General features: G+C 35.3%; 1 protein-coding gene across 3 annotated transcripts in view; it reads left to right on the top strand.

The window, feature by feature from the left end:
• Positions 1-14,107, top strand: part of FAM184A (family with sequence similarity 184 member A) — a 122,280-nt gene that overhangs the window by 93,499 nt on the left and 14,674 nt on the right. For all 3 annotated transcript variants that reach the window (XR_006217840.1, XM_042987087.1, XM_042987086.1), the window contains exons 11-13: positions 7,887-8,040; positions 12,062-12,189; positions 13,653-13,837. Coding sequence is in view for 2 of the 3 variants with exons in the window: in XM_042987087.1 (XP_042843021.1) it covers positions 7,887-8,040; positions 12,062-12,189; positions 13,653-13,837 (467 nt within the window). In the remaining variant the exon portion in view is untranslated. The remainder of the gene's footprint in view (positions 1-7,886; positions 8,041-12,061; positions 12,190-13,652; positions 13,838-14,107) is intronic.

The following is a 14,107-nucleotide window of genomic DNA, read 5'->3' as shown; positions in this document are numbered from 1 at the left end:
ACTGCATTATTAAATGAAGGATAAAAATCACATGATCATCTCAGTAGATGCAAGGAAAAGCATTTGACAAAATTCAACATTCATTTATGATAAAAACTCTCAACAAAGTGCGTATAAATGGAACACACCCTAATATAATAAAGGCTATCAGTGACAAAACCACAGCTAATATCATACTTAACAAAGAAAAGCTGAAAGCTTTTCCTCTAATACCAGGAACAAGACAAAGAAGCCCTCTTTCACCACTTTTGTTAAACATAGTATTCCAAGTCCCAGCCACAGCAATCAGACAAGAAAAAGAAATAAAAGGCATCCAGATTGATAAGGAAGAAGTAAAACTGTCACTATTTATAGATAACATGATACTATACATTGAAAATCCTAAAGAATCCACCAAAAAACTATTAGAATAAATGAATTCAGTAAAGTTGCAATATACAAAATTAATATATAGAAACCTGTTGAATACAGAAACCTGTTGGATATCTATACAGTAATAACAACTATCAGAGAAATTAAGAAAACCATCCCATGTACAATGGCATCAAAAGAGTAAAATACCTAGGAATAAATTTAACCAAGGAGGTGGGACTTGTACTCTGAAAACTGACATGGATGAAAGAAATTGAAGATAACACAAATAAGTGGAAAGATATGTCATGCTCCTGGATTGGAAGAATTAATATTGTTAAAATTTCCATGCTACCCAAGCAATCTCCAGCTTCAATGCAGTCACTATTGAAATTGCAATGGCATTCTACAAGAGTCTCATTTGAGACCTAGAGACCTCTGCAGGTTGAAAGTGTTGGAGAAACATCTATCATACAAATGGATGTTACGTCAAAAGAAAGCTGGCGTAGCAATACGTATATTGAACAAAACTGACTTTAGAAGAAAGATTAACGAGACAAAGAAGGATACTTACATAATAATAAAGGGCATAGTCCAACAAGAGGATATGACTATTGTAAATATTTATGCAACCAACATGGGAACACCCAAATACATGAAGTAGTTAATAGCAAGCATAAAGGAACTAATCGATACTAGAACAATTATAGGGAACTTTACCACTGCACTTACATCAAAGGATAGATCATCTAAACAGAAGATCACCAAGGAAACAATGGCTTTGAATGACACATTGAACCAGAGAGATTTAACAGATATATTTAGAACATGCCATCCTAAAACAGCAGAATACACACTGTTTTCAAGTGCACATGAAACATTCTCCAGAATAGATCACATATTAGGCCACAAAACAAGCCTCAAAAAATACAAGAATGAAGTCATACCATGTACCTTTTCTGACCTCAACGCTATGAAACTAGAAGTCAGCCACCAGAAAAAATCTGGAAAGACCACAAACACATGAAGGTAAATAACATGTTACTAAACAATGAATGGGTCAACCAGGAAATAAAAGAAGAAATTTAAAAGTACATGTAAACAAATGAAAATGAAAACACAACAGTTCAAAACCTTTGTGATGCAGCAAAGTGGTTCTAAGAGGGAAGTTTATAGCAATTCAGGCCTACCTCAGGAATCAAGAAGAATCTCAAATAAACAACCTAACCTTACAACAAAGGAACCAGAAAAAGAACAAACAAAACTTAAAACCAGCAGAAGGAAGGAAATAATAAAGATTAGAGCAGAAATAAATGATAATAGAGCTAAAAAAAAAAAATCACTGAAACCAGGAGGTGGTTCTTTGAAGAAAAAAAAATGAATAAAATTGATGAACTTCTAGCCAGACTTATGAAGGAAAAAAAGACAAAGGACCCAAATAAATAAAACCAGAAGTGAGAGGGGAGAAATAACAACCAACACCACAGAAATGTGAGCAACTATAAGAGAATATTATGAAAAGCTATATATCAATAAATTGGACAACCTAGGAAAGATGGATAAATTCCTAGAAACATGTAACCTGCCAAAATTGAAACAGGAGGAAATAAAGAAATTTGAGCAGACTGATAACCAACAAAAAAATTGCATCAGTAATCAAAAAACTCCCAACAAACAAAAGTCCAGGATCAGATGGCTTCACAGGTGAAATCTACCAAACATTTAAAGAGTTAATACCTACTCTTCCCAAAGTATTGTAAAAAATGGAGAGGGAAAGAAAACTGCCAAATTCATACTATGGTGCCAGCATTATCCTGATACCAAAACCAGATAAAGACACCACTAAAAAAGAGACCAACAGGCAAGTATCTCTGATGAAACATAGATGCAAAACTCCTCAACAAAATACTAACAAACTGAGTCCAACAATACAGTAAAAAAAATCATTCTCATGGTCAAGTGGGATTTATTCTCTGGTTGCAAGGGTTCAATATTCAGTCAGCGTGATACATCACATATGATCATTTCAAGAGATGGAGGAAAAGCATTTGACAAAGTACAACATTGATTCATAATAAAAACCTTTAATAAACTCAGTTTAGAGGAACATACGTCAACTAAATAAAGCCTTTATGTGAAAAACCTATAGCTAACATCACCCCCAATGGGGAAAAAAGAGCCTATCCTATAAGGTCAGAAACAAGACCAGGATGTCCACTCTCACCACTTTTATTCAGCATGGTACTAGAAGTCCTAAACACAGCAATCAGATAACACAAAGAAATAAAAGACATCCATATTAGTAAGGAAGAAGTATAACTTTCATCCTTTGCAGATATGATATGATATATATGATACTATACAGAGAAAACCTGAAAGACTACACACACACACACACACACACACACACACACACACACACACACACACACACACACAGGCTAGAACTGAGAAAATGAATTCAGTAAAGTTGTAGAATTCAAAATCAGTGTGCAGAAATCTGTTGCATTTCTATACACTAATAATGAAGCAGCAGAAAGTGGAATTAAGAAAATAATCCCATTTGTAATTGCACCAAAAATAATAAGATACCTAGGAATAAACATAACCAGAGAGGTGAAGGATCTATACTCTGAAAACTTTAAAACACTGACAAAAGAAATTGAAGATGACACAATGAAATGGAAAGACATTCCATGCTTATGGACTGGAAGAACAAATATTGTTAAAATATGTATACTACTCAAAGAAATCTACACATTTAATGCAATCCCTATCAAATTACCAACAGCATTTTTCACAGAATTAGAAAAAACAGTCCTAAAATTTTTATGGAATTGCAAAAGATCCCAAATCGCCAAAACAAACTTGAAAAAGAAAAGCAAAACTGGAGTGATCACAATTTCAGACTTCAAGTTACACTACAAAGCTGTAGTAATGAAAACAGTGTGGACTGGCACAAAAATAGACCTACAGATGAATGGAACAGAATAGAAAATCCAGAAATAAACCCACAGTTTTCTGGTCAATTAATCTTTGACAAAGCAGGAAAGAATATCCAAGAATATCTCCTTGACAAATGGTATTGAGAAAACTGGACAGCAACGTGCAAAAGAATTAAACTGAACCACTTTCTTACACCATACACAAAAATAAATTCAAAATGAATTAAAGACCTAAACATGAAACCTGAAACCATAAAAATCCTAAAAGAGAACACAAGCAATAATTCTCTTGACAACTTTCCATGGCAACTTTTTTCTAGAAAGGTTCCCTGAGGCAAGGGGTACAAAAACAAAAATAAGCTCGGGACTGCATCAAAAAAGGAAGCTTCTGCACAGTGAAGGAAACACTGAATGGAAGAAGATATTTGCAAATGACATATCTAATAAAGGATTAGTATCCAAAATATAAAAAGAACTTTCTATGACTCAACACCCAGAAAAGAAATAATTCAATTAAAAATAGGCAGAAAACATGAACAGACATTCCTCCAAATAAGACATACAGATGGCCAACACATTCATAAAAAGATGCTCAACACCACTTATCTTCACAGAAATGCAAACCAAAACTACAGTGAGAGATGACCTCACACCTGTCAGAATGGCTAAAATCAGTAACATAGGAAACAACAGGTGTTGACAAGGATGTGGAGGAAGAGGAACCCTTGGGGTGCCTGGGTGGCTCAGTCGGTTAAGTGACTCTTGGTTTTGGCTCAGGTCATGATCTCATGGTTTGTGAATTTGAGCTCTGCATCAGGCTCTGTGCTGGTAGTGCGAGCCTGCTTGGGATTCTCTCTCTCCCTCTCTCTCTGCCCCTTCCCCATTTGTACTGTCTCTCTCTCTCAAAAATAAGTAAATAAAAACTTTTTTAAAAAAAGGAACCCTCTTGAACTATTGGTAGGAATGCAAACTGGTGCAGCCACTATGGAAAACAGTATGGAGGTTCCTCAAAAAATTAAAAACAGAAGTACCTGAGGCGCCTGGGTGGCTCAGTCAGTTAAGCATCTGACTCTTGATTTTGGCTCAGGTCATAATCTCAGTTTGTGAGATTGAGCCCCGTATCAGGCTCTGCGCTGACAGCATGGAGCCTGCTTGGGATTCTCTCTCTCCTTCTCCCCTGCCCTCTTCAAAAAAATAAACATTAAAAAAAATAAACTACCCTATAATCCAGCAATTGCCCTACTGGGTATTTACACAAAGAATACAAAAACACTAATTCAAAGGGATACATATACCCCTATATTTATAGCAGAAGTATTTACAATAGTCAATATATGGAAGCAGCCCAAGTGTCCATTGATAGATGAATGGATAAAGATGTGGTATATATATCCAGTGGAATATTATTCAGCTATAAAATAGAATGAAATCTTGCTATTTCAGTGACATAGATGGAGCTAAAGACTATAATGCTAAGTGAAATAAGTCAATCAGAGAAAGACAAATACCATATAATTTTACTCATATGTGGAATTTAAGAAAAGAAAAATGAGCAAAAGGAAATGAAAGAGGCAAACCAAGAAACAGACTCATAAGTATAGAGAACAAACTGGATGGTTACCAGAGGCGGGTAGATGGGTTCGAAGATGGGTGGAATAGGTGATGGGGATTAAGGAATTCACTTGTCATGATGAGCACTGAGTGTTTAATATAAACAATAAAAAAAATCCCTTCTCCCCAGAAGTTAATATTTGTGTATATAATGTGAATTGAAAATAAACAGCAATTTCATTTTTTAAAAATGCAATGGCATCTTTCACAGATTTAGAACAAATAATCCTAAGAATTTGTATGGAACTACTGCAAGACCCTGAACAGCCAAAGTAATCTTGAGAAAGAACAACAGAACTGGAGCTATCACTCTTCCTAGTTTCAAAGTATACTACTAAGCTATAGAAATCAAAACAGTATGGTACTGGCACAAAAACACAGACCAATGGAACAGAATACAGAGTCCAGAAATAAACCCATGGTTAATTAGTTTACAAGAATATATAATGGGAAAAAGACAGTCTCTTCAATAAATGATGCTCGGAAAAATGTGCAAAAGAATGAAACTGGACCACTTTCTTATACCATATACAAAAATAAACCCCAAATGGATTAAAGACCTGGGGCGTCTGGGTGGCTCAGTCAGTTGAGCATACAACTCTTCATTTCAGCTCAGTCCTGATTCCAGGGTCATGGGAACAAGTCCTGCATCAGGCTGTGTGCTGGGTATGGATTCTACTTAAGATTCTCTCTCTCTTCCTCTGCCCCTCTCTCCTGCTCTCTCTCTAAAAAAAAAGAAGAAAAAAAACATTTTTTAATTAAAAGTAAAAAAGCTTTTGCTAGTAAAGGAAACCATCAATAAAACAAAAAGGCAACTCAATGAATGGGAGAGGATATTTGCAAATGATTTATCCAATAAAAAATTACTATTCAAAATATATAAAGAACTTATAGAACTCAACACCAAAAAACCACAATCTGATTAAAAAAAAAACAGGTGGGAGACCAGAATAAACATTTTCCAAAGAAGGCATACAAATGGCCAATGCATACAGGAAAAGATACCCAATATCACTAATCATCAAGGAAATGCACATCAAAACCACAATGAGATATCACCTCTCAGAACGGCTGGTATTAAAAGACAAGAAATAACAAGTGTTGGCAAGGATGTGGAGAAAAGGGAATGTAAATTGGTACAGCCATTGTGGAAAACAGTATGGAGGTTCCCCCAAAATTAAAAATAGAGCTCCTGTGTGATACAGCAATTTCCCTTCTGGGTACTTATCTGAAGAAAATGAAAAGATATCTGCACTCCTGTATTCATGGCAGCACTATTTAAAATAGCCAAGATATAGAAGCAACCTAAGTGTCCATCGGTAGATGAACGGATAAAGGTGTGTGTGTGTGTGTATGAAAAGATACACACACACACACACACACACACACACACACACACACACACACACACTGGAATATTACTCAGCCATTAAAAGAATGAAATCTTGCCATTTGTGATAACATGGGTGGACCTGGGAGTATTATACTAAGTGAAATAAGTCAGAGAAAGGCAGATACTGTAGGATTTCACTTGTATGTAGTGAACAAAAAGCAAAACAAATGAACAAACAAAACCTAAACAGACTAATAAATGCAGAGAATGAACTTGTGGTTGCCAGATGGGAGGAGATGGGGGTGGTGAGAATGAGCAAAGTAGGTGATGGGGATTAAGGAGTACAAACTTCCAATTATAAAAGAAGACCTGGAGATGTAGTAAAGTACAATATAAGCAATATAGTCAGTAATATTATAATAACTTTGTATGGTGATAGATGGTGATTACACTTCTGGTGACTATTTCATAGTGTTCGTAAATGTTGAATCAGTATGTTGTATCTGAACCTAATATTGTATGTTATCTGTACCTTAACAAAGGTGCATGTGCGTGCGCACGCACACACACACACACACACAATTAGACCTGATTGTTAAATAATCTTTTTGTTGGTATCATTTGTGAATGAGAATAACATATAACCTCTTGTATCAGTACTTTAATTTTACACATTCAGTCTCTTTAGAACATTAATCATTTTTCAAAAGTTGTGCATCACTAGGTACCTAAGCTACCTAAGTAACTAAAGTTGTCTAGATTAAAAGTTCCATATTTTACTATATTTAAAGAAACCTGTGCTTTATTTTTCAGAAATAAAACACTTGAGAAACAGTGAGCATAAGTAGCCAAATATTAACTTATAAAAACAGGATTTTAGAGTAATGGCTAGGGAAATATAGCCCTAGTTACAACATGGTATCTTTCTCAGAAACCTTTCATGTTACAGATATGGTAAGAAAAACCCTTCTTGTCAGTTCAGTCTGTATCCTTGAGGTACGCTGAGCTCTGTTTTTCTCCCGTGGCTACATAACTTCTCTTAGTTTTAGCCACATATATGTAGTCTGTTTTCTCTGGTTAGGCTTTTAGAACTAATCATGTGAGAGGTTTGTTTACTTTTCCAGTTCCCTACTCTCACAGATTTTCTTCTGTTCCCAAATGCCTGTAGAAAGTCATTACAAAATATTTGATAAGGTTGGAGTTGTAAAAGCCATCTGTCATCTTTCTTTTCCTGATCAGAAGGAGATCTTTTCTTGTTAATGCCCTCCTCCTCTCTTCCTAAGTTTGTGCACACAGAGGAAATATTCATTCATTTAGGTGCCTTACACCCCTCAACAACTTCAGAAAATGACTTTAGTGGAAAACTACCTTAGGTAGAGGGCTGACATCCCAATTTAAACACAATACATTGGATCAACTGGTTTCATAAGGATTGTTCTACTGAAGTGACCCTATTAATTTAGTTTCTAATGGTTGTTATCTTATATATAAAATATCCTTAAAGATGAATTAAAAATGCTTTGTTTTTCTTAAATAACTGAGTTTTAGTAATTTATTTTTTGCCTCCCCCCACAATTTTTTATTTTGCTTTCATTTTCTTTCCTGTATTCTAACATAATAAATTGAATACATTTCTCCTGTTTTAGGCTCTTGAAAATCATTTACAACAAAAACATTCTGCAGAGCTTCAGTCATTAAAAGATGCACATAGAGAGTCAATGGAGGGCTTCCGGATAGAAATGGAACAGGAACTTCAGACTCTTCGGTTTGAATTAGAAGATGAAGGAAAGGCTATGCTTGGTATTTTGAAAGGATTATAATCTTGTCATATTTATTTGTATCGTCTTTAAAATTCAACATGAAATGACAAAGTTTTATTTTTAATTTTTGACACACCAAAATGAGTATCTAAGTGTTTTGCATATTTGAAGTTACCAGATGAAGAGGTGAGTATGGAGGAGTAGAATGGATAGAACACAATGAAGTGAGGTCCCCTCACCTTTCTCCGTACTCTGGCTATGTAAGCAGCACTCACTGGGGCTTCCACCTATTAAGAGACTAAAAGGAGTTGCCCTGACTTTCCAGTGACCGAAAGGAGTAGATAAGTATGGAGGCACACGTCCTTAGACATGATAGTCATATGGGTTGTTTGTTTTTGTTTGTTTTTTTTTTTTCCACTTCAGGATTTTGTTTGTATGAGAAAACTCTTTAGGTCTGACTTTTTGTTTAGGTATTTTTCAGATATTTTTTATTGGGATTTTAATCTTTGAAGTGTTCAAATCACTACCCTTCTTATGAAGAGATCAGTTGAGTTTTGAAGAAATACTGCATAGGTATTTAAAGAGTTTGGGGGTGGGGGATTTGGTGTTGTTTGGTAACTTTATTCCTACCATCTCATTTTCCTTCTGTTTGTTTTTTTCCCCAAAATCTCTTAATATAAGTTTTTATTGTATGTTGTCACATTTCAGTGGCATATGCTTTCCAAGTAGGAATTGGAAACAGAGAAGCCCAAAGTGTTGTGAATACTTTAGGCCTCAAAGGCAAAGCCATTTGACCCAATACATCATCTCTATTATTGCTGGGAGTCCTAGGCCAGGTCGTCATAGTTCTCTCCTCTTCCTCTGTGACAAGACACTGCGATAGCCAGGGTGAAAATCATAGTGAGAATGTTTATCAAACATTTGTGGAATACCTGTTTACATGCTACAGAAACTGCTGAGCAAGGAGAACTAAAAAGTAAACTGCTGCTCTGTCTTTACATACAAGGAGCATACAGTCCAATGCAGAGGTAGCCTTTGGAGAATTCTGGCCCAAGGGAAGCACAGACTTTCCACAACTGTATGAAAAGAAGTAGAAACAGGCCAAGTGTTAGCACTATTGTTTAGTCCATTGAAACTTGATTAAATGCCTCTTTGTTGACAAAAGGACTTTTTGTGATTTTAATTAAACTTTTTTATTTGGAGATAATTATAGATTCATACGAGCTTGTAAGAAGTAATACAGAGAGATCCTCTGAACACTTTAGACAGTTTCCCCCAGTGGTAACATCTTTCAAAACTGTAGTTCATATCACAACCAGGATACTGACATTGATACTGTCAAGACACAGAACACTCCCATTACCATAAGGATCCCATTTATAGCAACACCTACTTCCCTTTCCTCCCCACCTTTGATGCCTGGTAACCATTAATCTGTTATCCATTTCTATTATTTTGTCGTTTAAAAATGTTATAAATGGAATAACATATCACCTTTTGGTGATTGTTTTTTTTTTTTTTTCACTCAGCATAATTCTCTGGAGATTCATCCAGGTTGTCTTATGTATCAATAGTTTGTCCCTTTTTATTGCTGAAGGACAATGGTTATTCTTTACCCATTGAAGGACATCTGGTGTTTTCAGTTTTGTGTAAGAGTAAGCTTTCATTTCTCTGAGATAAATGCCTAGGAGGAGAGTTGCTGGATCATATGATGATTGTAGGTTTAGTTAAGAAACTGTTTTCCAGAGTGGCTGTACCTTTTCACATTCTCACCAGCAATGAATGCGTGACAGTTTCTTTCACATCCTTACCAGCATTTGATGTCACTGTTTTGTATTTTAGCCATTCAGATAGGAGTGTGGTATTACCTCATTGTGAATTTTACTTTGCACTTCTCTAATGGCTACTTATGTTGAACATGTTTTCAGGTATTCATTTGCCATCTGTATATCTTTTCTAACTGGATTGTTTGTATTTTTACTGTTGAGTTTTGGGAGTTCTTCGTGTATTCTAGGTACCAGTCCTTTGTCAGGATCCTTCAGGTCTACATTTTGCACCCCTTATACTATTAAAATTACTGTCCCTGAAGTCACCATTGAACTTTGAAATTCCAAATTCATATATTCTCACTAGCTCTCATCATATTTGCTCTGTCTGCATCATTTGACCTCTTTGACCTTCTTGAATCTTCTTTTCCCATTGGTCTCCATGATCATATACTCACCGCACTGCATTCTGACCTCTGCTTTTTAAGAATCTTCACTTGCTGGTCCTGTTTTCTGTGCATCTGTTAAATATGGCTGTTTCCCAATCTTTAGTCCCCAGCCTTTTGGTCTGTTTTTCAGTCTTCAGGCTTTTCCCGGTTGATTGGATTCACAGCTATGGCTCCAACTACTATCTATTGTGCTAGTGATTCCAAATATGTATTTCGAGACCGAACTCCTTTCCTTGTGAATTAGATTTCTATTTCATATTGCATATTAGAAAGTTAGATGTTGCAAATTATATTCTATATTTTTAAATATTAGCTTACCATCTTTCTGAAGTCCAAAGTGTATTGCCATTCCTGTACCTTCCATTTTAACTAAGAGTGTCACTGTTTACCCAGTTGCCCAAGCCAGGAAGCTAGGAGAACTTATTTTCTTTTGCTTCCACATTCTGTTATTTCCTCCACTTTTCATAGTCATATCATTTTTCACCTGGGTTATTGTCATAACCTTCTCGCTGATCTTTATTCCTTCAGTTCATCCTTCAGACTCCAGTCTGGCTAATCTGTGTAAGACTCAAATCTCACCATGTAACTTCCCAACTTTAAATCCTTCACTGATTCCCATGTACCACCTCACTGCCTGTCAAGTTTTTCCACTGAAGCCGCCCTTCATACCAGGGGAGACTAAACTTATGCCCTATGTGGAGGCCTCAGGAAGAGCCTAAATTGACTAGCTACAAGCACAGCATTTCTTTGAAGTCATCTTATGTTTTAGCTTTAGAATATATAATTTGCATTTTACTCACATCTCCTTTGTATTAACATGAAAGTAATGACTTTCCCCTAAATCTTTAAGTACAGTTCATGTTTCAGATGATGATATTGTATACCCTAAAAGTCGCTCAGATATACTGCCACACGTATCCCAGACTGAGAACCATGAACCTAAACATAAAGTAAAAAGCATTTTATGCTACAACTTTCTCAGACTGGGCTCCATTTTCTTTCCAGTATGACCACATGTTCTGTGGGCATCTGCCACACCATCTTCCTATAGTTTACCTGATAAATTAGGTTCTCTCTGCTTTTGCATATCTTATCCCTTTCTCATTTATGCTTTTCTCTTTCTCCACTTGGAGAACCCCTACTCAGTGCTATAGACTGAGGCCCTGTGACAGTTCCTTTGTGATAGCATTCCTAATTTTCTTCTCCTAGGAAATGGTGCTTCCACTGCTGTGCTTTCATTATAACTAATATACATTTCTGATATTCCACTTAATTCCCTGGCATGATGCCTTTCCCTGTAGCCTATGCAGTTATTAGAACAGGGTCATATTTTGTTCTCCCTTAGTATAGTACCTGACATTCAGTAAATGTGAATTGTATCAAATAATCTCAAATTCAAATAAAAATGATGATTTACAAATCACTAAGAGCACTCACCAGCCAGTGCTTAACATCTTTCAGAAATATTGTGGAAGAATTCTTACCTGGGTGGGAAGTTGCTTCCTAAATGAATATATGTTGTGGTATTATTCAGCTTTAAAATGATGTTATTCCAGTAGTGAATGAGAAAAGTTAAAAATATTTCATTTCCATTAGCACCTTACTGCCAAACTCAAAGCATATATGGAAATTCCTTGATCTGTTGAGCAGATGAAAATTTTCTTGTTCTTATCAAAGCTGGATGACCTTTAAATTCATGACATTCTATGACAGTCTATGATATTTTAATGGGCATATACAAGTGTCCTAATTTTAAAAATAATATTCTGTGACCTTTATAATTTTTACGTAAAGTATCAGTAATATTTTTCAATATACTAAAGCTCTTTTTTCCCTCGGATTCCAGCTTCCTTACGATCAGAACTAAACCATCAACATGCAGCTGCAATTGATTTGTTACGGCACAGTCATCATCAAGAATTGGCAGCTGCTAAAATGGAATTAGAGCGAAGCGTAGATATTAGCAGAAGACAGGTAAAGAAGAACATGTTATGTGATGATTCCCTAAATGTGGATAGATCTGAATGTTCACAATTTTCTGAAAATTTTGTAATAACTAGTATTTACATTAGTTACTATTTGCTACCTATATTGAAGAGCTTTATTTTTAAAGGGAAATAAGGTAATTTGACTTATTATATCGGTCATAAAATTACATTTTATGACTTTTTAATTGAATATATTGAATTTTACTTGCATCCTGAGAAAGCGATCAATGAAATATGAATAACACAAAGAGTGAAGACAGAATACTATAAAACAGCATTGTCTATAGGCGAACCTCTTCTGTATCTGCTATCTACTGTGATAGTCACTGGCCACATGGGCCAAATAGGTCTAGTGTGACCGAGGACCAGGATTTTCAATTTTGTTTAATTTTAAATCATTTAAACTTGAATTTAAATAGTCATGCTGGATAGCATAGCTAGGGAAGTAGTAGGTCCTCAAAAAAAAAAAAAAAAAAAAAGATATTTCCATACCACTCTAGCACAGGTAATATTTATGCTTTTTAAACTTTGCTCTTTAATGAAGTATACTTCCTTTAATTAGAGAATTTATGATCTTGAATATATGTCTATCCAGGTGGATGGATTTCTAGGCATAGTGTAATGAAGTCCATTATTTTTTAGACTTAAGACTTTTACTTTGTTAGTCTTTAGCTATGTTAAATGATCAGCTCAAATTTTCTCTTCATTGCTATGAAGTTTTAAATGAGCCACCTTATAATCATGGAGGGAAGTTCTATCTTCAACTATGCTAACACTGAAATTGACAATATCTAGTAGACATTGTGAAAAACAGTGACTTCTAGGAATATGGAAGGGAACTTATCTTTCAGACAAGGTAACTGTTAGATCAGCACAAAGCAGACAAAGTCTGCTTTCTAAACCATATGATATGTGTGTGTCGGGATGGCCTCCCTAGATGCAGGGAATTTTTAGATCAAAGGACAGTGGTGCCAGCATTTTACTGTAAGCCCATGTAACTTGGTGAGTATGTAGGAGCCCTGCATTCTAATTTCAGCTCTGCCATTCATATACATCCTCCTTGAACAGGTATCTCTTGGGTATTGGTTTCCTTGTCTGTAAAATGTGTGGGAAATTGCATTTTATGGTCTTTTGGGCCTCTTGTCACCCTGATATTATCCATACAAACTGTATCCATATAAACACTTCATATATATATGGAAAAAGAAGAGCCTTTAGATTTTTTTCAGCAGTTTGTTTCGAAGCAGTGTCATTACATTTGACATTCCAGTATGTCATTTTCTTTCCTTTAGATAAATGCAGAAAGCAAATACTAGAATACGTTTAAGAATTATTTGTAGGGGTACCTGGGTGGCCGAGTTGGTAGAGCATGCAATTCTTGATCTCGGGGTTGTGAGTCCAAGTTCCGCATAGAGCTTACTTTAAAAAATAATTATTTGTATTTTGCAGAGTAAGGAACATATGTGTAGAATAACAGATCTACAAGAGGAATTAAGGCACAGAGAGCATCACATCTCAGACTTGGATAAGGAGGTACAGCACCTTCATGAAAATATAAGTGCCCTAACCAAAGAATTGGAATTTAAGGGGAAAGAAATTCTCAGAATACGAAGTGAATCTAACCAACAGATGAGGTATGTCATTAATCATAACAGACATAATATACAGTGTTACCTGAAAGACTGCTATAATAGTAGTTAGCAATACATGCTTATTTTTATGACTAGACTGCCTTCTCATAGATATTGAAGACCACTCCTTTATTTGTTGATGGCTGTAATTTAGAACATAGATAAAATGTTGGTATTTTGAATAATAGGTATGTATTCATTAACTTTGGAAACTATACAATTAACTAAAATCTTTATAAAATGTAATTTAAAAAGCATTAAAGGAGACAACTT

Source organism: Panthera tigris, chromosome B2, assembly GCF_018350195.1.
Source record: "Panthera tigris isolate Pti1 chromosome B2, P.tigris_Pti1_mat1.1, whole genome shotgun sequence".
Taxonomy (NCBI): Eukaryota; Metazoa; Chordata; class Mammalia; order Carnivora; family Felidae; genus Panthera; species Panthera tigris.
Note: the sequence above shows the minus strand (reverse complement) of the source record. Positions and strands in the feature narration are given on the sequence as shown.